Here is a 27,714-nt window from a genome sequence, read left to right on the forward strand (position 1 = left end):
CCCTGGGGAGCCCAGGTGCTGTGGCACAGGAAGGGAAGGAAACAGATCCCACCCCTAGCCTCTATCCCAGCTCCAGAGCAGATTGTACCTGAATCCCCGGCGACTGGGAGCCTGGCCGCTGGGGAGAGGGAAAAAAGGTACTTCCAGCCGATGTGGAGCGGCACCAGTGGAAGGAACTGGGAACTGCCAAGTTCCAGTCCCCATTCTGCAGCAGATGCACCCTGTGACCGTGGGTGAGTCCCTTCTCTTCCCCTCATGGAGGGGCTGTGAGAATGAACTCAGTAATATGTGCACAGCACACAGGAGCACACAGCCTGGCCAACGTGCTCAGGGGAGTGGCAACTGCAGAAACTCTGGTGTCAATATTCGTTTCACAACTTGCAATCTGGCCTGTTAAGGGCGTGTGGGCCTCTAATCCAGACCCACGGGTTCCCGTGTAGCCCTCAGACCCAGGCACCACTGGACAGCTCACCCAGAACTACTGGAAGTGAGGGGCTAGCAGAACTCTCCCCCTCCCACAAGGATCCTGACTGGGGACAGTGACTGGCCTGACCATACCACATTAGTCAGAAGGAGGCCCAGGAAGTTGTCTGAGCAATGGAGAGACTTTCTGACTGGCTGCTGCACTGCGCCTGACTCTTGTTTGAGCCTTGGTTTCCGATTCTGGCTCTGACCATTTGGCCTGACCACTCCTGCTCCGAGCACTGGGCCAGTCTGTCCATGTCCCAGTCCTGACACTGCCTCCCTGGGTTTTCAGCTTCCTTTGAACAGCCAACCAGCTGCTGCACTACCAGTAATCAGCTGGCCTCTCTGACCCAGCACCTCGAAGATGAACACCGTGGAGTGCCCCGGGATGGGCCATGGCAGTCAATGATTTGCAGACAATGGAGAGGAGCTTCCATTTCCTCAAGCCACTTGAGCTCTCCGTACCTCCTCCAGGGCACCATGTATACACCCCCCCAAAGCACCTCCTGCCCCGGCACTCGACAGCTCTCCTCCCAAAGCACCACACGGACTCTCCCCCAGATGGCCCAGGAATGTCTCTCCGCCCCTTGGCACCAGGTGGATTTCCTCCCTCCCCACACTCTGGGCTGTTCCCTGTTAGCGTAGCTGATCTGTGACCTCGAGGCTGATACTCGGTGCCTTTCCAGGCATTAGGGATCCTCTCTGCCCTAGACAACGAGCTTCTCCAGTCGCTGCAGCTCCCCTCCCTGGTCTCCTCTGCTTCTGGCGCTGTGTTTGACAGAGGAGAGCTACACGTGTGCTGGAGGAAGGAGGCGGAGCAGGACTGAGTGCTCCTGAGGCCAGGTGAGAGGGAGGGCGGTGACGAGAGGTAGCCACAGGTGCGGGAATGTCTTTGTGTATCAATGACCTGGAGCATAGGCAGGCAGGGAAGCACATTTCCTGACACAAGGTCAGGCCGGAATGAGAATGGAGGCCGGGAAAGGACTGGTCCAGGCCCTGAGGATGGGAGAGGGATACAGCGATCACCCAATGGCAGAAGGTGAGCAGCAAGGCGAGAGAGCCGGGCGAGGAGTACTGCAGAGGTGGAGAAGAGCATGTGATAAAGCCCCAACGGCTTGTGTGATTAGAGAGTGAGAGCTGTACTGAGAGATTCAAACGTTCCATCGGGTGCTTTCCATCCCCTCGAGACACATGAGGCACTAGCTTTTTTGTGCTTTGGGTCTCAGGGACTCACCATCTTCCAGCCCTTTGCTTGGGCTCAGAGTCTGGAACGAGTGCAGGTGAGACACAAAGAGTGAAAATGGGACAAATCACATGACACAGTTATTGAGGTATCAGCTGTAGGTCCATTCACGGGACCTGCCGCCCCAGCCCTGGTGCTGAGTCTATGTTCAGCCCTGCTGGGGAGCTGTCCAGCAAGAGACCCTCCTGAAGGACAGCACCCAGGCACAACCTGCTACTGCCCCGGGGCTCCTCCTCCCCACAAACCGGTCTAGAGAGAAATGCAAGAATCAAAGAACTGAGCGGCAGGAGGCACCGAGCGTATCCTGGCCACTGCAGGCCCTCTGCAGCTCTGGGAATACACACGTACAATTGTCCCAAACACCTAGTAAACAATGAACACGGCTTCACCTGGGCAAAACCATTATGCCCATTAATTGGTTGAGACACTGAAATCTGTCCCATGGCTGAGCAAAATGATCTAGAGACAGAATCATGCCCTGAAACTCAGGGATCAAAGGCTGGCTCCTTAACTCACTATTTCTCTCCACAGTCAGGGCTGATGTGGAGACAGCATGCTCCCCCCCCCCCTGAAATGATGCATCACTTGAATTGCCATCGCCGGCCATAACTGTCCACCACAGGGTTTTGTCCTTTGAAGCATCTTGCTAGATGGTCTGATTTGGTGAGGCAGCTCCTTCCTTAGAGGTTTTTAAGGCCAGGCTTGACGAAGCCCTGGCTGGGATGATTTAGTTGGGGATTGGTTCTGCTTTGAGCAGGAGGTTGGACTAGATACCTCCTGAGGTCCCTTCCAACCCTGATATTCTATGATTCCTTTGTTCCAGCCACAAGCAGCGCTGATGTGTTCCCAAGAGAGCCACATTCAGCCCTCTGCCACCAGGAAGACGCTGGGTTGACTAGGCTTGCAAGGCAGTAAAGGGGAATATCTCACAAGATCACTCACCCTCCAGCACAAGAGACATTTTACAGAAGTACGATTAGAAACTTCCTCCGCACATTTGTGCCCCCCCAGGCCTCCTCCCTTCCTGACACTCACCTCAAGCACAGAAGAACAAAGCTCCTGTACCAGATTCCCCTCCCTCTGCCTCTTCCAACACAGCTCCTAACCAGCTGTGCTCTACCTGCTGCTGCTTGGTAACCTCCTCCTCCTCACTCCCCACAAACAGCGTTCTCAAGGATGCGCCTCCTTCCGCTCCACTTCTGCCAAGCAGGTTCAATAAGAACAGATGTTATCTTCCACCATAATTAATAAAAGTATTCAAAATAATGAATGGCCTAGAGAAGGAAGATTGGGAACCCATTTTCATACCATCTATAGTAGTGGTTTTCAACCTATTTATTATTGTGGGCCAGGAGGCAGCCCCAACCCTGGACCCCTGCCCTGTGGGGCCAGCCAGTGACCCCGACCCTGGACTGTGTGGGGCCGGGCAGCAGCCCCGGACCCCAGACCCTCACTGTGGGGGGCTGGGCAACTACCCCGGACCCTGTGGGGATGGCTGGCGACCCTGATCCCAGACCCCATAGGGCCGGCTGGCAGCCCCAGACCCCAGACCATGCGGGGCTGGGTGGCAGCTGTAGACCCCAGACCATGCAGGGCTGGGTGGCAGCTCTGGACCCCCACTGCACAGGCACCCAGGAACTTGGACCCCACCACATGGCCTGGTGGCTGTTAGCACACAGCTGGGCTGCAGCTGTGTGCTAACTGGGCTGCATGCGGCCCACGGGCTGAGAACTGCTGATCTATAGTCTCCCTTTCTCATAAAAGAAAGACACGTGCAAAGTACTACCTTTAGGAAGGAAAAATCAAATACACCAATATACAGTGGTGACTAGCTGGCTAGGCAGCCTGTGACGAAGCAGAGCGACTGCCAGCCAGCACAGCAGGGGATTAAAGAGATACTCTGCTCTGCCCCTGCCCAGCTAGCCCTGTTATACCGCCAGCTATGCCAGGCCTGGAGGGGGAGAAAAGGAGAGAGCTGAGCTCAGTTCAGGGCTGACTGGCGCAGGGGCAGGAGCAAGCCACCTCTCTAAGTGAGGGGAAGGATCACTAACCTGCCCACCCAGGCAGCCACCAGGGAGGAAGCCCTGTGCCCCCAGCCATGGGAAACTCTGGAGGAGACCCAGGAACCTCCAGCTCCAAAGGCAACTGAGTGGGTGAAGCCCAGTGATATTGTGGGGCTTGGCCTCACCATTGGCAGAGCCTGGGACCATGATGAGGTGCCACTCCAGACCCAAGGGCAGGAGCCTGCAGGAACAGGCCATCCAGGAAGTAGCCCAGGGCAGTGAATTTAGACTCCCTGCCGGGAGGGGTAACAAACACAGGAACCTGGGTTGGGACCCAGGGGAGAGGGAGGGCCTAGGACTCTCTCCAGCTCCCCACCAGCCTTAGAGACTGAGGCCCCACAACCAAGTAGGGAGTTGGGAGCCGTGCACTCTAAGCACCAGGCCGTCCATCCCTCCAGGCTGGCTATTACACAGCCGTACTGCAGGAAAGTAACGGGGGGGTTTACAGCAGATCAAAGTGAAAACGAGTCAACAATGTAATTCTGGTGCAGAAAAGGCAAATGAAATTATGGGATGTTGTAATAGTCCGGTGCGGGGGGGGTCGTGGCCTCTTAGGGCCCGTCGGGCGCCAGGCCGCTTCACTACACGGCCACGTCAGACCTCGCGTTGGGGAGGTCTAGGGGTTCCGCCCCTTAGGCGGGGGCTAACCAAGCGGCTCCCTGCCGCTGCAAGGAGCCCCGGTCCTCAGTCTGGGCTGGGCAGCGAACTAGTCCCAGGCTCCGGTTCCTGTAGCCGGAGCTGGGGACTTGTTACGTCAATAAAGCCCGGATGCTAGCTCAGGGCGGGGCAATCCCCGGGGTTCAAAGGGGCTCAGCTCCTTGCGGGAGGAGCTGAGCACGAACAAAGTCAGTACGCCCAGGCCCTCAGTCGGGGCGGGCAACAAACAATGGTCCAAAGGGGCTCAGGTCCTTGCAACCGGAGCTGAGCGCTAACAAGCTCAGGAAGCCCAGGCCCTTAGTCAGGGCGGGGCGACAAATACTAGTTCAGGGGAGCTCAGGTCCTTGCAGCCGGAGCTGAGCACAACAAAGTCAATCAGCCCAGTCCCTTAGCCAGGGAGTGAGCAGGCAAATAACGGCAACCCAGGCCCTAGGGCAGGGCGGGGCAGCAAACGGCAGTTCTAGGCTCAGGCCCTCAGGGAGGGGCTGAGCAAGCACACAGTCAGTAATTCTGCCCAGGCCCTCAATCAGGGCGGGGCAGCAAACAGTCAGTCTAAACTCAGGCCCTTAGGTAGGGCTGAGCAACAGAGTCAGTAGTCTAAGCCCAGGCCCTCAGTCAGGGCGGGGCAGCACAACAACAGTTCTAGGCTCAGGCCTTCAGGGAGGGGCTGAGCAAACACACACGCAGTTCAGGGCTCAGGCCCTCAGGCAGGGAGGAGGAGAGACTGCCACCCGGCGTGGGGGTGGCAGGGGGGAACACAGGCCCACCCACTCCACTGTGTTCCAGCCCGGGGCCCTATCCGCAGCAGTCCGTCTGCCGCGGGGTCAGTGGGGATCCTGCCCGCAACACACTGACATAGGCTCGGGGTCTGCTATCCCCGGGCTACTTCCCATCTCCTCCTCCTCCATGGGTACCTGCTCCTCGCTGGGCTCGGCAGCGGGGTCCCACACCATGGGCTCCTCGGGTTGCTGGGGGTTGTCTAGGTCGGGCCGCTCCTCCGGTCTCGGGTCCGGCTCAGGTCCGGGTGGCTCCTCGGGGTACCGTGCTCGGGGTAGGCTCGGCCAGTCCACCTCGGGGTACCTTCCTTGGGGCAGTCTCGGTCGGTCCGCCTCGGGGTACCGCGCTCGGGGCAGGCTCGGCCAGTCCACCTCGGGGTACCTTCCTTGGGGCAGTCTCGGTCGGTCCGCCTCGGGGTACCGTGCTCGGGGCAGGCTCGGCCAGTCCACCTCGGGGTACCTGCCAAGCGGGAGGTTTGAGCGGCGCTGGGTGTTAGAGTGCCTGGGTCTGGGGAGGCTCGGCCCGTCTGCGTCCAGGTACCGGGCTCGGGGTAGGCTCCGTCTCGCAGGAGCTCGGGCCGGAACGTCTGTCCTCTCTGGCCGCTCGGCTCCAACTGAGTGTTGGGGCCGGGCTTTTATACTTCCTGTCCCGCCCCTTGACTTCCGGGGGGCGGGAACAGGTGGTGGTAGCTCCGCCCACTTGAGTGGCGGCTCTGGCTCTTCCCCCTCTGGGGTTGGCTCCGCCCACCTGGGTGGCTGTTCTGGCTCCTCCGTCTCAGGGGCCGTCGGGAGCCAGGCCGCTTCACTACAGATGTATTAACAGACGTCTCGTATGTAAGGCCTGGGAGGTAATTGTTCCACTCTACGCAGCACCAGTGAGGCCTCAGCTGGAGTACTCTGTCCAGTTTTGGGCAACACATGTTAAGAAAGATGTGGACAAACTTGAGTGAGTCCAGAAAAGAGCAACAAAAATGATAAAATGTTTAGAAGCCCTGACCTGTGAGGAAAAGTTGAAAGAATTCGACATGTATATTCTAGAGAAGAGAAGACTGAGGACATGATAAGAGTCTTCAAATATGTTCAGGGTTGTTACAAAGAGGACAGTGATCAATTATTCTCTATGTCCACTGGGGGTAGGGCAAGAAGGAATCTGCTCAATTTGCAGCAAGGGAGATTTAAGTTTGAATTAGGAAAAACTTTCACAAGTTATCTAGGCAGGTTGTGGAATTCCCATCGCTGGAATTTTTAAGAAAGGGGTAGGCAAGAACTTGTCAGGGATGGTCTAGGTATACTTAATCCTGCTTCAGCGCAGGGGGTTGGACTAGAGGACTTCTTGAGGTCCCTTCCAGCCCTACATTTCTGTGGCTCTATAACAGAAGAACAAGAGGACACTCAATGACATTAGAAAAGTGGCAAACTAAGACAAGGAAATACTTTCCACACAGTGCACAATCATATGGAACTCATTGTCACAAGGTAGCACCGAGGCTAAGAGTTTAGCAGAATTCCAAAAATATTGCATGTTTGTATGAATAAAAAAATTTGCAAGAGTTGGAATAGTAAATATTTAAAAAAGAGTTTTGGAAGGGATATAAACCCTTCTACTTCAGGTCATCAGAAAGCCTCTAAGTAGTGGAGAGTAGGAGAAAATTCAAACGTATGAGCTTGATGCAGGAATTATTGGATGAGTTTCCCTGGCCTGTGTTATGCAGGAAGTCAGGCTAGATGATCCTACTAGACCGTTCTGGTGTTAAAACCTATTAAGCTATAAACCTTGCCCTCGTGACAGATTATCCCATTACTACCTACTACTGGGTTTCTGAAACCTCTGGTCCCAGCCACTGGCAGAGAGGACCACGAGTGTGATCCAGCATGCCAATTTTGATTTTTTCATGTCTGAGCTGTTTGAATTTCTGAGCGTTTAACTCTCCTTGCACTGTAGGTGGGGGATCAGGGAATCAACAAGCTGGGGGTTCTAGTCTTACCCGGAAAGATTCTGATGACAGAATGGAGCAGGAGATGGTTAATTTGATGAATTCACGGATGCATTCTCATCTCTCCTGCCACCATAACTACAGGCTATAAAAGGATAGATTTGGATGATGGGTAATTCTCCTTTAGCTCAGGCAAACACAACCGCTTCCAAATGCTCCTGCCGAACTCCACCCACACAAAAAGCAGTGTCACACTTAAGCTGCAATGTCTTGGGAACTAGGAGGCTTAGAAGCAAGCGCCATGTCCCCACTGCAAAGCTCCCCTTCCTGGCACTACGGAGTGCTCATATCTGACCCTGATAAATTGTGAGGTAGCATATCTTAAACCTGACACTGGGCTAGGTCTGAACATTGCATGTCCATGGTCCCAGACCAGTACAATTCTGGGAGGAAATTCCACATTTCACAGTAAAAAGAAAACACTTGTATAGCTGGTGGTTAAAAAACAATAGTGGCTCAGAGGTTTGAACTGCTAGAGGCCATCTCGGAGGAGATGGATTGGTGGCAGAGTGCAGAGGAAGTGGGTAAAGGTAAATGCAATTTATCGCATGGCCCCCTGAAGTACTGCCTGGCTATTACCACCACCTTGGTGCTTTGTGACCCTTCTGCAGGACAAGTGCTATCAATGGTAAAGTCCCAGAAGCTTTTACATCCCAGCTGATGTCCCCTGGTATGCCCCATCACAGTCCCTTTGCTCTACTAGTCCCACACCTCACTGCCTCTCTGTGCTACACGTCTCGCCTGCTCACTGTTCTCCATGCACTGAGCATCCGTCCCAGTCATTCCACGCGATCGCTTTTTACATTGGAAAATACTGCTAGGAGCCAATTTCCCACATGGGACCCAGGAGAACAGTAATGTAAGTGGCTGCTTAAAACAAAGCCACATCCCAGCAAAAGGAATTCAGACCAGGAAACCCCCGTTTGTCTCCTGTTGGGAGCTACTCCCGGAAGCCGAGTATTATAGGAGAGGCGTTTAGATACTAGTCACTAGTGACTTTGCACTTGCAGGGATCCCTACGCTTGTATCTTGTCCATGTTTTTCGGAAAGTCTGACGAGCCCAAGAGAGGGTTTCTAGATGAACTGATTCCCCCATCACACAGACACTGGGCCCCCTGGCAGCAGCAGGAGGGGCAGGAATGTCCTTATTGTTTGCTGGGCAGCAAGCAGATGCTGGTGAATTGACTTTGTCCTTGTCTGCGTGGAGTTGTAAGTAATTTACGCCCGAGGGTGAGCGGTGTGGTCCCATGCAGAGAGGAGCGGGAACGAGAGCAGCGCACTTAGATCACATTCAATGGGGCTGTCAGAGCTCTTCCATCGAAAACACTCAATCACATTATTATTGTTTACTGAGCCCTGCCATCATGCTTGGGGTGGTACAAATGGAAGAAGTGGCCCTGGCCCTACAAAGCTCACCAGCTTGGGCAGGCGCAAACCAAGCAGTGGAGACACATGGCTGAACACCCACAAATCCCACTCAAGTCCACGGGAGCTGGAGGTGCTCAGCACCCCTGAATATCAGGCCAAGAGCATGTGTCCATTGCCGGTCTGAGTTTGAGGAGCTGCGGGAGTCGCAGGAGGCTCACTGCAGGGCTTCATGGGAAATGTGACATAAGGAGGGAGGTGGAGGTCGCCTGACGCGAGAAAGCCGGTACAAAGCCAGCATGGGCGCAGGCTGCAGAGGGAGAGGCGAGCAGAGGGGCTTGGACAGAGCAAAGGAAACGAGCAGGGAGACCGACAGGTGGAGCTGTGCAGGGTCTGGAAGGTGATCTGCGTGGAGGGATTCACTGATGTGGTCGGAGTGAAGGTGAGGAAAACGAGGTCTGGTGGGGAGCGCAGGGAGGCCGCAGAGCAGGCGGTTACAGCAGTCAAGGTGAGAAGGAGCCAAGGCCTGAACAAGCTTTGGGCATCGGGATGCAGAGGAAAGGCCAGACTTCCCTGGCACCTGAGCTCCAGCAGGAGTACACTGCCAGCAGCCAGGGCAGTCTGTGGTGCAGGGCGGGAAGATCTGCACACTGTGCTGTCCAGAGCACCAAATACTGATGGGAGGCAGCACCGGACCCAGCCCTCAAGTAACAATGGAGGAAGCAGCCAGCGACTGCCCAATCACAGACTCTCTGGACGGGTCTGGCGCCCTACAGATCTCCCTGGGGACGCAGAGTGCTGGTTAGGGCACAGCTGCTGCCGGGATGGACAAGAGCAAGAACTTCTGCCGGCAGGGGAGACTGCAGGTTTGGGTGGAGGAGCTGGGAAATTTGTGTTCCTCCTTCCAATTGCTCTCAACCATTCCTCACAGTAACCCCAAACCTACCCTGGTCCATACAGACCTGCCGGGCTGCCATTTATTAACCTGAACTTACGGGATAGAAATGATCACGTTTATTGACTTTGTGGTTGTGCCTATTGGCCCCAATCAGCACGGGGTGGGGTGGGGGTGTGGTACACACAGAAGAGTTTACAGGATAATCCCACGTCTTTTCCAGCTTCTTCCTTAGCTGGCTTTTACCATGCGTCTCCTTTGGAGTCTGTCACTCATTCATACACCGGCAAGCTGATCTGCATTTGTCCCCATTTAGAAACCCCTCCATTCCGATTCTGGACACTCGTGAGACAAAGCTTCTTTAGTTCTTCGTCCGTCTCACAATGTCTGTCAAACGCTGCTGTTGCTCCCTTCACTCCAACAAGTTGTGAGGTACCACAGCACAGCTGGTTAGGAGTTCGTGGCCGCCAGGCCCAAGGAGGGCAGGGGCTGAATGCACAAAGACCTGTTTGCCTTCCACAATGCAGCCAAAGATAACGCCGGCTGGCCAGTTCTAATAAGGGGCATGAGTAGGGGTTACTAGGAACACAGACAAGGAAATGGGTTTTCAAATATCTGATGATGAAGCTTTGTGCCCGTTCAAAGTATGATGCCTGGAATCTCAGCGTGGGGAGAGAGAGGCTCAGTGACAGTTCCATCCACAGGGAGGAATGTGCCACAAGCAATCCTCTGGCGCCCACTGCCACAGGACGAGCTTCTACACAACTGTACAAACTTTTCAAAAACTACCAGCCTGAAAGGCCCTAGATTGTCAGACATTCACTGGGGATTGGACAGGCAACTGCACTGGAGTGTCAGTGCCATGGGGTGTACAGAAAGCACAGATTCATGGAAACCCTGTTCTGTTGGCAGGTCACCTCCACAGAAGCAGTGTCCTGCCGTAGGTGGGGAAGTTTCTCACTATTTAAATTAATTAATTTCCCAGGAGTGAGCCCCTGTCTCTGTGCAACAGCATACCAAGCTGGCTTACCTTTAGCAGGATTCACCCTACTACGTACGGAGTTGCTCATCTGTTTCTCTCCAGCCTCTGCTGAAGCTTTTCATGGAGAATTCTTTTCCCACCACCCGATCTGCCTGTTGCGCTATGAACGAGTTCCTTAGGACGTCAAGATGCATACACTCTGATCGTGCCTGGGACGAAGACATTCCTCCCTGGGGGACTGAGTGAGAGCCAGGAAGGTGCGACTTGCAAACCAGAAGGCAGAACAACAATCCCTCCAGCTCCTTCCTTTGGAGCATATAGATGTGCAGTTATTTTGGGTCTATATTTGAACTTTTGGGGCAGAGCTAACCCAGGTCCTGCTTCTCTTTACACCAGAGATACATTTACCTGGATCTGATCTGTGACTTGGCACCACGGGGAGGGCTTGTCTGGATCCATTAGTCCCCTTTCTAAGTAAAGTGAAATGTCTCCTATCGTTAGTCAGGGGGGTGATGCTGCTACCTTCAGGTCAGAGGCCTGGAGTTTGAATGTGGAAGGTGCTACATATCTCTGTATAATCAACGAGAAGTCCTTGTGACACCTTAGAGACTAACACATGTATTTGGGCATAAGTTTTCGTGGGCTAAAACCCACTTCATCAGATGCATGGAGTGGAAAATACAGTAGGAAGATATTTATATATATATATACACACACACCTCTACCCCGATATAACGTGACCCGATATAACATGAATTCGGATATAACGCGGTAAAGCAGTGCTCCGGGGGGACAGGGCTGCGCGCTCCGGTGGATCAAAGCAAGTTCGATAGAACGCGGTTTCACCTATAACGCAGTAAGATTTTTTGGCTCCTGAGGACAGCGTTCTATCGGGGTAGAGGTGTATATACACACACAGAGTACATGAAAAGATGGGAGTTGCCTTACCAAGTGGGGAATCAGTTCTAACGAGACAATTCAATTAAAGTGGGCTATTATCAACAGGAGGAAGAATCACTTTTGTAGTGGTAATCAGGGTGGCCCATTTCAAACAGTTGACAAGAAGGTGTGAGTAACAGGAGGGGGAAATTAGCATGGGGAAATTAGTTTTTAGTTTTTGTAGTGACCCATCCACTCCCAGTCTTTATTCAGCCCTAATTTCATGATGTCCAGTTTGCAAATTAATTCCAGTTCTGCAGTTTCTCATTGGAGTCTGTTTTTGAAGGTTTTTTGTTGAAGAATTGCCACTTTTAAGTCTGTTATTGAGTGACCAGGGAGGTTGAAGTGTTCTCCGACTGGTTTTTGAATGTTATAATTCTTGATGTCTGATTTGTGTCCACTTATTCTTTTGTGTAGAGACTGTCCGGTTTGGCCAATGTACATGGCAGAGGGGCATTGCCGGCACATGATGGCATATATCACATCGGTAGATGTGCAGGTGAACGAGCCCCTGATGGTGTGGCTAATGTGGTTCCTCGTTGTTTTTGCTAATACAGACTAACACGGCTACCACTCTGAAATCTGTGTATAATAAAGCCCGTGATAGCGTAATCCTCAGTGTTTGAATTCGGTTTGCACTGATGTTCTCTCCATGTCTCTGAATGTCACTCTGTGTATCAGAAGAAGAGATTCTGGTCTCTCCCTCCTGCACTGGGCTCTGTGTCGAAGGGATTCCAAGTTGTCCTGGTTCCGCCTTTTTGGAGCACTCCAAAGCCTGGTCACCGTGCCTTACCATCAAAGGTCCGGCAGGGTTCTCACCTGCCATGTCCAATGGGACAGAGCAGATTTGCTTCCTCTTTCTAATCCCAGGAGACTGCAGAAGAAAAAGAGAAATCTGTATTTCTCCAGTGGGGTAGAAAGGAGCTCCTATCGTATGCCTTCAGACTGCCCAGTGCTCACATCTGTCAGTCTAACCCTTAGGAGAATGCAGATTTATATACCGTTTCTAAGCATTCGTCTGGCTGGTGGCCTAGAAAAGCTGCTTTTATAAGGCTTCCATGAAGAGATGATGTATAGTTCCTCTTTCATGTTGAGATGGGCTCCCTACAGTCCCAGCTCACATTCTTGCCATTCGCTGGGCTTCTTGTAAGTCTCTGCACGGCACTGATGCTTCGGCGCTCTTTCCACTCTCCACTCTGGTTGGGACCGGGCCATTTCTTGCAGCTCTCTGGAGCTGCCTTTTATTACCTGCCTCGTCTCTTTATAGAGCAGCTAGAGAGGACAGAACAACTGTCTGCATTTGTCGGAGGTGTGCAAACTCCGAAGAGAGAGAGGGAGAGTTTAGGAATCCCACGGGGCTGAACGAGGAGGAATGGCAAAGGAAAACTGAAGCGGAACGTCAGGACATTTTCCAAGCAGTGAGTGGGCAGTAAGGCTGTAAAACAGCCCTGCCGCAAAGGGCAGGAAGTCCGAGCTCAACCAAAACGCCATTTGTTGATTTTTTTCTTGGGTTTGACACAAGTGATCCCAGGCTGAGGCCATTTAAACCATTTCCCGAAGGTAAAGGGGTGAAGCCTGCAGTGGTAAAGAAATGCCCCAGCTTGACCGCAAAGCCACACGCAACCCACCCCAGCCCCAGTGAGTCTGCAGGGGAGCCAGCAGCCAAACCCTATACCCACTGCAAGGCTAGAAATTGTAGGAGAAACCATGGACGGGGGGAGAGGAGATAGGCCATGAAGTTCCACACAGGGGCCTTGTCTTTGCAAATCTCTGCTTGCTGCTGGGCAGCACTCCGGCAGCTCTCTGTATGTGACCACAAGCGGAGCGCTGTTGCTGGACTGGGAGCACAGCCACCCACACCACTTAGGGTATGCCTACACGGCAGTCAGTAGTCTGATTGCAGCTGGCGTAGGCATACGTGTGCTAGCTTTAATCTAGCTAGCGCGGCTAAAACTAGCAGCAAAGACAAAGTGATGCAGATGTCAGCCTGGGCTGTCCAGCCGGCCTGGATACATACTCACAGGCCTAGCCCATGCCAGAGTCCACACTGCCACATCTTCACCGCTAGACATACCGTTACTCAACCAGAGACTGTGCTCCTGTTCACCTTCCCTTGATACTTTTCCCCTGGGACACTGGATACAGAAACTCATTGGAGCAAAGACTGCTTTTAGTTCTGGGTCTGAACAGTGCCCGTCACCATGGGGCTCCGAGGTGTTACCGCAATACAAACAAATAATAACAACAGACACATCCAACTGCCTCAGCTTTCCTAATGCACAGCTTCCATGCCAGGAGTCTGAGATTTTACAACCTAGCAAACTCTGTACTCTGCTCAGTCACTCCGAATCTGAACTTTAAGCCGGAGACACCTTTGCACTTAGGCTGCATACACTCTGCTGCATAAATCATTGTGGACCTAGTTTTAAACATCCCGGATCTGTGCAAAACAGGGAAACATACAGGGCTTAAAACGTCCCCAGTTGCACGGATTCTTGGCTGGGCTGCTGAGATATGCAGGGTTAACATTCACTAGCAGGGACACAGAGCTCCGTGCTTTTCCGTGTTCACTCTGGGGGGCTTTTAGGGACTAGAAGAGACCCTTACCCAGCAGAATAGGGCAGACAGGAAGCTTTCCCAGGCAAAAGCAGTCAGCTTCTGAAGCCTCTAAATTTTCACTTAAAAACAATTAAGGGAATTAAGTTTGAACATGAAAGTTAGGCGCCTTGCTCCATATTCAAGCCTCTAAACCCAATTTGTATAGGTGTTATGTACTCACAGATCCTTTTTGTCCTGACAGTTACCCCCTAAAATTGACTCTCCTTCCCACAACAAGAACATTTAGTGCCATCTGATACACTCACACAAGGGTTTCTCCCTTAAAAACAAAGACATACGAAAGAAAGAGGGAATATGGGAGGTTGTTTAAAGGACGATTTGCTTGATCTTTGGAGTTTCAAATATTACATTTTCTTTTCTGTTTTGCTTTGTGCTGTGTGTTGAATAGTTACTGAACGTTAAGAAGCATTTCTTGGGTGCTGTAAAAGCAAACCACGTCCTTGATAACAGAACCTCAAATCCAAATGATTGTTCACAGAAGTGTAAACCAAAGAAGTAACAAAAAGGGGAACTTTATGCTGATAGCATCTGAATAGCCCTGTCTAATCCTCACTCCAGGCAGCCCCGGCATTTTTCACCCTCACACACACCTCGGGATAGTGTCAAGTAAACTTTTGACATTCTAACTTTACGTTTCAGATTGAGACGCTTGGGTTTGTTAAACGTTGTATTAAGGGTTTTTTACCCCTTAAATTACTGATATGTATTTATAACCATAGCTCCAACTTCACAACATTTTTCCCTGGGTAATCTATTTTTCTTAGCCTTAGGTTTATACATAACAATCGTTCGATTTTACACAGCACTTTCCATCTATAGCTCTCAGATCCCTGTACAGTGAAGGTCTGATCCCTGTAGTACAGGTGGGGAAGTTAAGGCACAAGAAAATGATGTGACTTGCCCAAGACCACCCCCAGGTCACTGCAGAACTCAGAACAGAATCCAGGTTTCTATCCTCCTAGTCCAGTGCCTTATCCGCTCAAACACACTGACTCCCTTCCCTGAGGTGTGGCTAAGCACATGGCCATATATTATCCCACGTGCTGTATATTTTACATGTTATACAAACATTCACTTGCTCTATCGAAAGCCCACTTTCAGGGTTAAGGGTCTATTTTACTACATTTTTGGATGCTTCTCCTTTGCCATGTGGGAGCCATGATTGCCCCGGCCCTCTGGGTGGTTCCTGTCTGCAGTGATTGGAGCAGCTGGGAGGGCCAGCTTTTCGCTTTCTGGCTTGGCTGCCCTGGGTTAGCTGCCTGCCTGTTACAAGGGCTCTGTGCTGTGTCAGTGTGCAGCTTCTGCAAGCCAAGTTGGGCCACCCTCCGAGCTTGTCAATCATGTTGTGCCAGCCAGCCACCCACCGGTGTCTGGGACTCACACCTTCCTCAGTCGGCAGGCTTTGTACCATGGGATCCAGCTTGGATTTACACTCTTGAAAAAGACTTACACATGTGGGTTGATTTACCCCTTCGACAACTCCATGGCAGGACTTGGCACAATATTTCCAATGGAGGTATACCCATCTGCCTCACCATGTGTCATGGTGTGTCACATGTCAAAGGGCCAATGATACTGTGGCAGGAGACTTGCTTTTGAATGGAGTTATCATGGATCATTGAGGGCTCACTCCTGTGAGATTAGGAGTGCCCCCAATTCTCAGCACCTTGCAGTGTCAGCTCTGAAGGGACATCGCTTACTCAGGTTTCACTCAGGGAAATGCCCATTGGCCCTAAGGGAGAACAGTCCCTGATCTGGATTTCTGTGCTCACCAGAAATTGACTCAGGGTATAGCTCCTAGATCACCTCCCGTATGAAGCACATGGAGGACACTAGACAACGAAGAGCAGTGACCAGTTCTACTGTAGACTAGAGGAGCCATTGCTCCATGTCAAAAAGCACATAGGATGAGACGCTGAGCATGCCCTGCCTTGGTATGGGATGGTAACACAACCTGATAACTCTCACGGGGCAACAATCTTTCTGGCATGACAATCTTCTCCATAAAGCACCATCTCTCCTGAAACCTGCATCTTACAAAATCTTTCCTGCCTTGGAAACCTCGCCATTAAATTCTCCACACTTCCCATCTCCTGAATTGTTGGTCCATGTCTTAATTAGACAAGAAAGCAGGTCCCCTTCCTTCCCTCTCATCTTTTTGTGGGGTCTCATGGATTTCACCCCCCTTTTCTCCCTCTGCACCTTATTCTTGGGTGATCTCTCTGCTCACATGGTTTCAACTACCATCTTTATGCCAATAATTCACAAAATTGACCTCTCCCCCCCGGCCTCTCCCCGTCTAATGCAGCATTTCAGGCCGTCTCACTGATCGTTTCTCGGGGATATCCTACCACCAAGGCAATGGGCCCTGATGGGCCAGGCGCTCAGATGGCATGAAGTAGCAGCGTGCCCCTGAAGTCCATGGAGCTTGGCTGAGTTACGAGCAGCTGAGGATCTGGCCCAATATGACTTAAGCGCAGAAGATGCTGGAAGCAGATGGGGTGGAAGCAGGGCAGGATTCGAAGGGTGTGTGAGACCGGTCCTATCAAACAGGTGGGAAGATTATCTTGGTGGCAGCGTTTTGTGTGGACGGGAGGGGGTGCCAGGAAGGCTTGAGAGGAAGAGGTTACAATAATCAAGATGACAAGGGACTGACTGAGCGTTTCCCTGTAGGCACAGAGAGGGAAAGGAACAGACTTTTCAGATGTTTTTCAGGATTTGGACACAGCCTACATGTGTAGGACATGGGCGAGGGAGCAGCTGAAGAAGGTTACTAGGGTATGGGCATGAGTGACAGGAAGGAGTATCTGTCCAAGGGGAAGCGGCGAAGGAAGATGAGCAGTTCAGTTTCTGGCCATGTTCAGCTAGCGGATGGCAAGACGGCCAGGAAGCACTGTGAAGAGACAAGCTCACATGTAGGGTTGGATGGAAGGAGACACGGCGAGAGCAGCTACGCGGATTTACACATCAGCAGCGAAGAGATGGTAAATGAAGGTAGGCGAACAGAAGAGAGGGTGTCAAGTGAGAGACAGAGGAAGGCCCCAGGCAGCAGCCCCAGGACTCCCACAACTGAGGGGAGAGGAAGGGTAGGGGTGAGGCTAACCCAGTGAAAGACATGTTGGGAATGGTCAGAGAGGTGACAGGAAAACCAGGAGGTGACAGCAATGGGGGGAGGAGGGGAACATACATAGGAACAGGATCAATGCATCCTCTTTTGCACTGTATTCAGCCCCTGAAACAGCAAGGGGAGAGGAGAGGCTAAGGGCGGATTTTGCTATTGTTTTATCTACGTCTAAATAGCTAAAAATAGCTTTCACAGGGTTTGAAATCTTTAATTAAAACCAAGTCTTGATATGCAGCAAATCCCTCCTGATGTGCAGCAGAGCTCGCTCCTTCCATGAAAAGGCCTGCTTGGTACGTTCCAGTATGGCCTGCCACGTGCGATTCCCCATTCCTTCTGGACTGTATCAGTCCCGCTGGAGACAGCTGACAGGCTCACTGTGCCTTGGGGACTCAGCTGCTACCGTGCCTTATTTCTGGTCTGTAAATTCTCACCTTCCTTCACTTTCCCTGGCCTGGACAGGCCAGAATTTCACGCTTTATAGACTGACTTCTCCACACACCAGGAATGGAGCTTGGAAGGAAAATTTACCCCTTTCCTGCTTCGGCTTCTCTCTCCTCCTCTCTCCCTGAAACGCCGAGAACTCCCTCCTCCTCCATCTTCAAGTGCAAAGATTTAGCTAATTTCTTCCATGAATAGAATATAAGTAGCCATAGCAACATCAGCCTGCCAACCTTACCACCTCGTATATCTCCATGTCCCCATCACCCTTTTCTTGTTCACCATCTCCTCCACCTCTTCTGGAAATCAGCGAGGCATCATCTCTGGCTTCCAGCCTATTCCCACTCCGTGTATGTCCTGCTTGCTAGTCTTGCCCTTTACAGCACTCCGGTAATCAGCCATTCACTGCTCACTAGCCCACTGTCTCTTCCCGGATATTCTGAAGACCAATATCCACACACTCATCTCAGAAATTCTCCCTACATCTTCTCTTTTTCAGATACGGATCCACATCAACCTCCCCTTTCCCAGCAAAATCTTGGAGGTCACCCACCTAAGCAACCCCTCTCATAACAGCACCTGAGACCATCTCCAGATGGGCTTCTTTCCCTTTCACAGCGCTGTGAAGCCTGGCTCACTCCTCTCCTTATCCTTCTGAGCCCCAGTGGTCCCTGTGACGTTAAAAACCGTTTCCTCCTTCCCAAATGTTGGGTACAGTTCTCTGGATTCTTGGTGCTCTGTCGTCCTGGTTCCAACCCCTTATCCCCTGGGGTCTCAGAACGCCAACATCCTAATCCTTGTCAAAAACAGCAGGCCGGCCCTTGCAGACCGAGTGCTAGCTCCAGACACGCCTGCTGCGATTGTGCCAAAAACACCACGTCAATTCTCCCAACTGAAGGGAGAAATTAAAGCAAATGATACTTTCAACGGTCAACTAACCTTTCCTTAGCAACTCCCCACAGACACCAAACCAGCCCACACCCATGAACATGGCTGCCCGACCTTCTACTGCTTTTCCCTGCACAGGCATAACAGGGGACATTTCTATGTGCTGCTGGGATCCCCAAGTCGCCCTCTCCAGGAAGTTTAGTCCTTAGGTTCCCCCACCAGGCAATTCTTGCTCCTTTAGCCGGGCCATGGGCCCACAGGTACTCGGAGCCACCCTCATCACCTACCTCCTGGTTTGCACCTGTGGGTACTTCCTACACTCAGATACAGTCACGTTTGGCTGTTTATCGAACGTTCTTCTAATGCCACTCTGCCTGCGTGGCCATATTTCCCCCCCATTTGCATAGTCTCCCCCCACACCCCAAATGACATGGATGGCAGTCTTTTTAAACTTCTACAGTGCCACGGCATTCCAGAGAGGCCCATGGAAGGAGACAGTGGGAGAACTCTGCTGCGCTGCATACTTTATTCAGTAATGGGCATTTCACATCAAGCAGGGACAGCGAAGCTGAGGCAGCCTCAAGAAATACAGGACATTTGCTACCAGGACGGTCAGTGACCAGCTTAATTTAAAGTATGGCTACGCTCCCCCCCGGACCCCAGAAGTTCTGCCCGTGTGGCAATTCTCCATCTGTCACCGGAAATTCTTAGTGTCCCAGAACAACTCTCTGAAACTTGGACGCCTCAGTTTGTCTCTGTCTAACCATTGGGGCTCCCCTTCACAGTGACCAGAACCCCGTTGTGTTTTGGGTGGAGAGGGGACACTTCAGCTGAGGCTGGTTCCGGGGTGGGGTGGGAAAGGGTCTGGTTCCTGCCTGCTCTGCTAGTGATCGTGCCAGGCTTATGGAGTGCAAACATTGGCATCCATGTCCTAGCACCTCGGTGCAAGGGACAAACAAAGCAGAGGCTTCAGCACAACATGTCAGCGCAGCCTTAGATGGACGTACTGGGAATTTCGAAATGCTTCTCTCCCCTGGGAAGCCTGGAGCATCAATGTGAAGGGGAGGGGAGGGGCTTCTGGCACTTAGTTCCTCTAGCCACTGCAGCTCAGTGATGCTGCCTGACAGGATAATGTTGCTCTCTGCCTTTCTTTCCTTTCTCTAGGAAAGGGTTAGTGCTGATTCCTCTGCTCACCCACGCCCGGCCCTACTTCCCATTCCCAGTGTGCTGGCAGGCAGAGCGGGGCGGGAAGAGGAAAAACAGAACAATTAAGGAACAAGAGAGAGAAAGAGAGATGGTGAATGAAAAAGTGGAGGAGAAAAAAGGACCGAATTAATAAGAGGAAAAGAGATGACTGGGGGATCTGAGAGAAGAGAAGGAAGAGAGCTAGAAAAGGAGGGGGAGTTGGGGATAAAAAGAAAAAGAGAAGAGAGAAAGGAGTGAGAAGCCTATCTGAGCCCTCGTGCCCTTCCCGGAATCGGGCATAGGGGCTTCTCGATTGCCAACACAAGGCAATTTGTGGGGGGAGGAGAGGAAAAAGCCAGGCCATGAGAGATGGGAGGTGGTGTGTGTTAATGTTTCTGATTATACGGTGTGCTTTTGTGCAAGGCAGCATGTGTGGGCACATAATGTATGCCTTTGTGTGGTGCATACAGTCCATGTGTTTATAGGCGGTAAATGAACATGTACCATATGGGAGTGAATACTGTATGCGCGAACACCTCTTGTGTGTGTCACAGTATACTGCATGCCTGCAAGCATCTGAGCAGACACTGTGCACACGTGCCTGCTTGCATGTGAGGAAGAGAGAACAGGTTGCAACGGAGGAGGAGAGAGGTGCAGAGCCCACAGCGAAGCGAGCGGGTCCCTCCTCTCACAGTGCAGTCCCCCAGCCCCCTCTTCCTCCTCCAGCTCTGTCTGCACATTCCTTTTCATCTCAGGTTTGGAAGTGGTTCCAGGAACACTTATGCCATTTAAAGGGACAGCCCTATGTAAGAGCAGGCTTGGCTTTATCCCTAGTGCGCCACAGTGCCGTGATGTTTGTTCCACATTCCCTCCAGAACAATTACCTTTAGCATTTGCAGCCCCCATCACACTCCCACTTGATCACGAAAGCCCTTTCAGCCTCACAGAGCCAATCCCCTTTACTGCTGGACCGGCCATGCACAGCTGTTTCTACTTGCCCACCTTTTGTCCCTCTGCCTGTCCACAACTGGACAGTGAAGAACACTGATTCCTACGGCTCAGACATCTTGCACCTTCCTAGCAGAATGGGAACATTGCCGAGGCGTTTGCTGCACAGCTTTATTCAGTGCATAAATTTGCTACACACCAGGGAGCAATTCGGCCTTCTCGGATACAGTCTGTGTTCATACCACACACACACACACACACACACACACACACACACACACACACACACACACACACACACACACACACACACACACACACACACACCCCATATGATACATGCAGAGCCTTGCTAGGCACATGTAACCTCGCACACCGGCAAAGCATCACTCCATCTATACCTTGCACTGCTGGGAGATGGTTTTGCTTTTTTCCCCCTTAGCAATGGTAGAACCTCATAAAGCATTCTCCAATCTGCAAACAGTCAAGCCAAACCAACCTCTAACACTCAGTGGTAGCATCACAAAGAGAAAATGACTCCTGTTCTACCATTGCAAAACATGAAGGATCCCTGCATCTGAAAGCATGGCCCCTTCTGCCCAACCCAGCTCGGCTGATGGCACTGATCAAACGGACATTTCTCTCTCTCTGTCACCGTTTGCAATCATCTTAACAGGACCCTGGCCCATCCCAGCACCCGTCTCTGCCAGGATTGGGGGCGGGGAGGAGAAATGAAGGAATAACAGGCACTGGCTGCTTTGACATCCCTGCGCCTATCTCGCCTCTCGAGCTCCATGCATTGGATGGAGCTATAGCACTGAAGGGATGGAGCCAGCTTACCAGGAGCCAGCAGGAAAGCTAGATACAGATTTAGGTGAAGAGACGGATGGAAAGAAACCATCCTCCTAGGAGGACATTTGGTTTTGGGGCACTTTCTGTAAACACTCCTCTGGGAGTTTCATTTCAGAACCAGATTATTTCAGACACACACAGGGATTCAGCCAGTAACCAAGAAGGACGTAGAGGGGAAAGAACAGGATTTGGAGGGGAGCTAGTTTCCGAATGATTATTGTTGTCGGTTCATGTATAGCTCTTAAAACGATAATTAGAAGAATCAATAAAAAAGTCCAACGTCAGGTTTGAAGCTAATGAGTGAGAGAAGCAGTGAGACAGAGGTAAATGCTGACTTACATTAAAGCAAGGTAAATTGTTTCTCAGCCTGGGTCCAGCCTCCATTTTACGGCTTTGCAAACAGACTCCATCCATTTTCTAAGCTGGCTGATGGGTTCAAAATAAGAATGGTCTCTCCATGTAGAAAAGACGAGAGAGACAGCCCGGAATTGCTCCTTAAGGAGACCAGTAATCAGATGGGAAGAAATCAAGGCAGTGAAATGGGGCAGAAAGCACACAGCATGCCAGAGACCAGAAGAGGGTTATATAATTATCCATGGGGATGGACAGCTAGGAATAACGAGTGGGGAACGGGCTCCCAAGCCCAATGGAAGGTGGGAAACTAGTTTGGTGAGTGCTGGCAGTTGGCACCAACAGGCTCAGAGACTGCCCTGCGGGCAGTATGCCTGGTGCCTTGCACACAAGGTCTGATGGGACACTTCACATCAGCGAGACTTCAGGCAACGGCATCCCCAGCAGTGAGAACCTGGGGTGGGGGCCAATGCCCACCGGGACTTGTGCCGGGCAGAAGTCAGACAGGCCTTAGCAGCTAAGGCCTCAGGAGGCTGTTCCTAGCCCAGAGCAGAACGAGAGACGAGAGCGCACAGCCTCGATGCTGGCCTGGAGAGTCCTGGCCCATCCAGCCAACCCCAATAGCCAAGCAGGGCCGAAATGGGCTACAGGACACCACCTTCTTGCTAACACGTGCCTCTTTTCGAATGACTTACCCACATTCTGCAGAATCCAGGGGTCCTTCCAGCCACCTGCCCCATCCACAGGTACCTCAACTTCCCCCCCCCCCATTTACTCTAGACACATGGAGGATGCCTGGGGAGTGGTAACAAGCCCTGTAATAAAAGCCCCCCCCCATTGGCCGTGGGGAGACAACCCGTGTCCCATACCTGTTCATACCAGTCGCGGTTCGAACATGTGCATTCTGGCCACCAGTTTGTGCTGTTCCCATTCATCTTGGGGGTGCTCTTCCCCTGCCCCTGCTTCAGGGGAGCAGGGACATTGTCCCGGGAGGTGGGGATGAGTTTGCTCTTACTCCTAGAGGTGGGGGTAGCTCCCCCCTGGGATGGCAGGGTCTGCGAGCCGTAGCCCCCGTAGCCGTACTGCTCATGCTGCCACTCGCCGTAGGATGGAGGCTCCATGCGACGCAGGGCCGCCATCCGCGTCACTTCATAGCACTCTGGGCACTTACAACAGTGATGGTGCTTGTGCATATTTGCTTTCATAATATACACACAACCAAGAACAAAAGGGAAAAAAGGCAAGAGATGGAGAAAGGGACCCCCCTCCCCGAGCAGAAAATGCGTCCGCCTCCTCTCCCTCCACGCACCTCCTCCCCCTCTTGTAGTCAGAGATGGTCCAGAGTCTTCTGTACAAAAACCAGAATTATAAATCTATTATCTCCAAAGGATAGCCACACAATAAAAAAGGTTTCTGTTGTTCTGCATTGCCGGCCATTCAGGTGCGAGCATGTCAGCCTGCCCCTCAGGCCCTGGAGAGCTGCTGGCGTGGGGGGCTCGGTGCGATCAGCTCTCTGCTTTGCTTCATTGATCTGCCTTGCTGCTTCCCCAGTGAGGGTCCGTGGCAGAGCTGTCTCTGGCCCCTGGCAGCCGTGTGCGCAGTCAGGCTCCCTCAGTGGGTATGTGCAGGGGGTGGGGAGAAGGCGGCTTGCTTCACCTGCAGGGCTTGGGCTGGAGGATTCTGCTGTTTCTGGTCCCTGGATGAGAAGGGAGAAGGCGAGAGCATCTATCTCCAGCCTCCCCGTTCTCCCGGCCCTCAGCCAATCACTGCACAGGGCAGCATCAGCAGCGGCAGTGAGAATGTTAAACAGCAGGCCCTTAAAGACACAGCTGCCTCATTCCTACCCCTGGAGCCTGCTGCACCACTCAGCCCCCTCACGGAGCCAGCTGCCAAGCACAGTGCTGGGAAATAAGGGGCAAAAACCCGTCCCGGCTGAAATGACTCAGTCAGAAATCCCACAAAATCCCCAGGCCCACAGAAGTTACCGGTGGAAAAGGCCCAGGAGCTCACGAAGAGAAGCAAGGGATATTCTTGTCATTCTACAGCCTACACAGACAATACCCTTTTGATCTGGCATTTGGGTGTCACCCAAATGCCATGTACAGTGGTCACCTTTCAGAACTGTAGTTAAAATAACCACATATAAAGTGCCCTCACTACTTGCAATGCTCCCAGTATACAGGACAGGGAACAGCTAGGGAATATTGAATGCACTGAAGCAATAGTAATTATCTAAAGCAAAACTGGAAGGTGTATCAGGGTAACCACTGCACCGTAAATCCAGAATCTACATTAAAACAAACTCAGGCGGCCTCTTCCCTCACGACAGGGAATTCCCAGGGAAGGCTACCTGCTCATTTGCTTTCCAAACAGCAAGAGGCCTATCGCTCTGTACCCCATGTGCTGCAACACCTAGGCACAATGGAGGGAAACTAAGACTAGAGGGAAATGGTTAAATCCTTATGTTCTTGCTGTTGAGCCCTCTACCATTAGCTGGGAATGAGAACCCCCCGTTTTTTCTCTTTTAGCATAAGCAGGGCGGATAACATGTTTTCAGTGGGTAGACTCAGTGCTGGGATCAAAGGTAGCACAGGCAGATGCTGGGGACTACCTTCCACAACACAACTCTGCAAACACATTTCAGTCTTGACACGTAGCCCCCCTTCTCAGTGCAGTCCTGTCCCCATCCGGACATGCAAACTTCCTGGTCACTTCAGCCTTGGGCCCCACACAGCACTACCAGGAATCTGAGTCCTGACCTGCAGCTCCTACTGTTATTCCAGGGCTCCCCACAGGCAGCTCCGCTGACACCCTTCAGTCCCACCCTGCTGCCGCCTGCTATTCCAGTCCACATGCACACTATAACTCTCTCCTGTGCCAACCCTCACCCTGCTATTACAGACCTAGAGCAGAGATGGACAGTCCTGCTGATTTGTGCAGTGGTTTTGTGATATGCACAAATTGGGGTCAGGATGAGACTCAATTCAAGGTCACCATAGGAGGGAAAAAGCAGCTTGGGCAGGCAGAGGGCAGTTCTCTGTGCACAGATTCCTAGGTTCCAAGGCCAGAAGGGATCACCGTGATCACCCAGTCTGAGCTCCTGCGAAACACAGGCCGTAGAACTGCCCCAGGGTAATTCCGAGAGCAGAGCTGTTAGAAAAACCTCCCATCTTGATTTAAACATTGCCCGTGATGGAGACTGTTCCAATGGTTAATTACCCTGACTATTAAAAATTGACACCTTATTTCTCGTGTGAAATTGTCCAGCTTCACCTTCAGCCAGGGGATCGTGTTAAACCTTTCTCTGCTACGCTGAGGAGCCCAGTATTCAGTATTTGTTCCCCACGCAGGTACTTACAGATGACCCCTGGAATACAGGTCACCTCTGTACTAGGAAGAAAGTGAAAAATGGGAAGGAGTTCAGAGAAGAGCCACTAAAATGATCGGGGGCTGTGCTGCGAGGGACAGTCACAGGAATCTGTTTAGTTAGGTCACGCTCCTGCTAAGGGGGAAACTGAAAACAGCCTGTAAGTATCTGAAGGGCGTAATCCACACCCAGGTGGGAGAGGAGCTAGGAGCAATGGGATGAAAATAGAGTCTAGAACCTAGATAACCAGATTAGACGCCAACGAACAGTGAAAACACGAAAGACCAAGACAAATGCCCTGACACTGAAGCCTGCGGGACTGTCTCCTGCTGGAAGAAGGGAGGAACCACCACTCGGGATATTTAAAACTAGACTGGATAAGGCCCTGAAGACTGCTGAGGAGAACAGTCCTGCCCCATCTCCCTGGGCCTGGACTAGACAGAGCCTAGGTGTGATCATTTCTGTGCTAGGATTCTATACAATGAAAGAGTCGCTGGGACTAGCTCAGTGTACCTCCAGGTACCAAACCCAAGCGGAGATGGAGATACTAAGAGCACGAGAAATTCCCACTTAGTACGCAGCTTCCCTCGGGATGCTCAGTGTGAGAGAAGGGTGAATAATGAATACACCTTTCTTCCCTGGCCCAGAGCCCAGGGAGCTGCGCCCACCCAGCAGACAAAGCTCGGCACCACTGCCATTGGGTGTTAAGAGATGCTGAGAAATCCAAATGGCTCAATTTGTACCCACTTTAATCCCCACCTCCCACGCTCCTGTGGGACACATCACTGCTGCTCCTCGATTGCAGACAGTGCTGGTCCCTGGAGCATCCACAGTCCTGCTGCTGCTCACATTGTTGTGTCTTCTCTTGACTCCGGCTGCAGGCATTACGAGGCAGGGACTGTCTCTTGCTAGGTGTTTGTACATCAACTAGTACCAGGGGTCCTGATACTGACTGGGGTTTCTGGCTGGCCGTACAACACAAATGAATAATACGGACGGCACTGGCTGCTCTGCCTGGTTTCCAGCTGTTAAACTGCAACAAAGAGCTAAAAATACAGAAATATTTTCCTAATGTCACTTCCCCCATGAGCAATTGCTGGAGACGCTACAAGGATGTTATGCGATCGCAGCAGGAGGGGAGATGGACACCAACGTGCTCTTGATTAAGATGTGGTGCACACAGGGACCCCAAGGACCAACCCCAGGCCCCAGCTGAGAGGTGTGAGGCCCCCACTGTATGTCGCTGACGTGGGGCTGAGCAGTAGAATGAAGTTTCCAGTCATCTGCGGAGCCCCTCACTTGTTTAGCCCCAAGGGGCCGTGGCACAGGTTCCTAGGGGGCTCGTGTGTGTTCAGGTTAAAATGACACACGCTACCAAGTTATGAACATTCGTAATGCCACCTCTGCCCCACAGGCTTTTCGAGAGAGCCCAGCCCCACCCAAGTCAGCACAAACAGAAGCCAAATACAATTCCAAGCCTAGGAAAGCCCAAAGTTCTCTGGAAACCAGCACATAAGTCAGCTCTTCTGGTTTAATAATGGCTGTTGTGTCTGCCAGCCCTGCAAGGGCGTGTCACAGACATACCCGTAACCCTGGAGTGGAGTTCCTCATTCCATACCAGGATTCACGGAAAGAGCCAGTCTAAGCAGTTAGGCTAAATGTGCGTCGAGTGAAAGGAAATCCTTTTACAGGCAACACATAATTAGATTGTGGAACACACTGCCACAGGATGTTGTTGAGGCCAAGAATTTAGTAAATCAAAGAGGGATTGGACATGTATATGGATAATAAGACTATCCAGAGTTATAACTAGTTAAGAAAGATGGGGGCTAAGGTTTGGGATGGATATAAAACTTCAAGCTTCAGGGTTTAAACCAATCCCTAATTTTTACGGATTAGGATGCAACCTTCCTGGGGGGCGGATTATCCCCCATCTGCCAGTTGCAGCTTTTCTTGCATTGTTTTCTGAGGTATCTGGTGCTGACCACAGTAGGACACCGGATACTGAACTAGATGGACCCCAGCTCTGATCCTGTCTGGCAATCGCCATGCAACGCTGCACCTCTTTAGCGGCCGACGTGCCAGGGCCAGGAGTAGCAGAGTAAAACGAGATGGAAGGGGCAGGAGCCTTGTGCGGAGGCTGGCAGGGGCAGGGGCATTAAAGAAACTGGTGCTCTCCCTTCTGCTTGAGAGGATTCTCACGCTTACAGCACCAAGCAGAGCAGCAAGTTGTGAGCTGGAGGGACAGCCAGCAGCAACTCCAGAACGAAGCAGAAGTCCTGTCTCATCCAGCTCATCACACCACCATTTGGACTGGGTAAGCTTTCCTCAGATCTACCTCACTCACACATCACCAGGAGATTCCTCATGGATATTGTAAAATACTGACAATGAATTGTTGCTCCAAAACCAAAGGTCAGAAGCTAATGTCCCCCCCAAGCAGCAGGGTGATAATGCTGGGGCAGGAGATGAACGAGCCTGACTTGATGCTAGCAGGGCAATGAGGAGGCCCATTTCATTTACTAGTCTGTGTATATTAGAGAGTTCTTTCTAGGGGGTGGGG

The 27,714-nt window shown here is 51.9% G+C and overlaps 1 protein-coding gene across 5 annotated transcripts in view; it reads right to left on the reverse strand.

The window, feature by feature from the left end:
- The window catches only part of DLG3 (discs large MAGUK scaffold protein 3), a 177,215-nt gene that overhangs the window by 93,409 nt on the left and 56,092 nt on the right, over positions 1-27,714 (reverse strand). For 4 of the 5 annotated variants that reach the window (XM_065411044.1, XM_065411043.1, XM_065411042.1 and 1 more), the window contains exon 1: positions 22,654-22,977. The exons of the other annotated variant lie outside the window; for it this stretch is intronic. In XM_065411044.1, the coding sequence (XP_065267116.1) occupies positions 22,654-22,977 (324 nt within the window). Of the gene's footprint in view, positions 1-22,653; positions 22,978-27,714 lie in introns of those variants that run through there. 5 annotated transcript variants of the gene reach the window in all.

The sequence above is a fragment of the Emys orbicularis genome, chromosome 9 (genome assembly GCF_028017835.1).
Source record: "Emys orbicularis isolate rEmyOrb1 chromosome 9, rEmyOrb1.hap1, whole genome shotgun sequence".
In the NCBI taxonomy this organism is placed as follows: Eukaryota; Metazoa; Chordata; order Testudines; family Emydidae; genus Emys; species Emys orbicularis.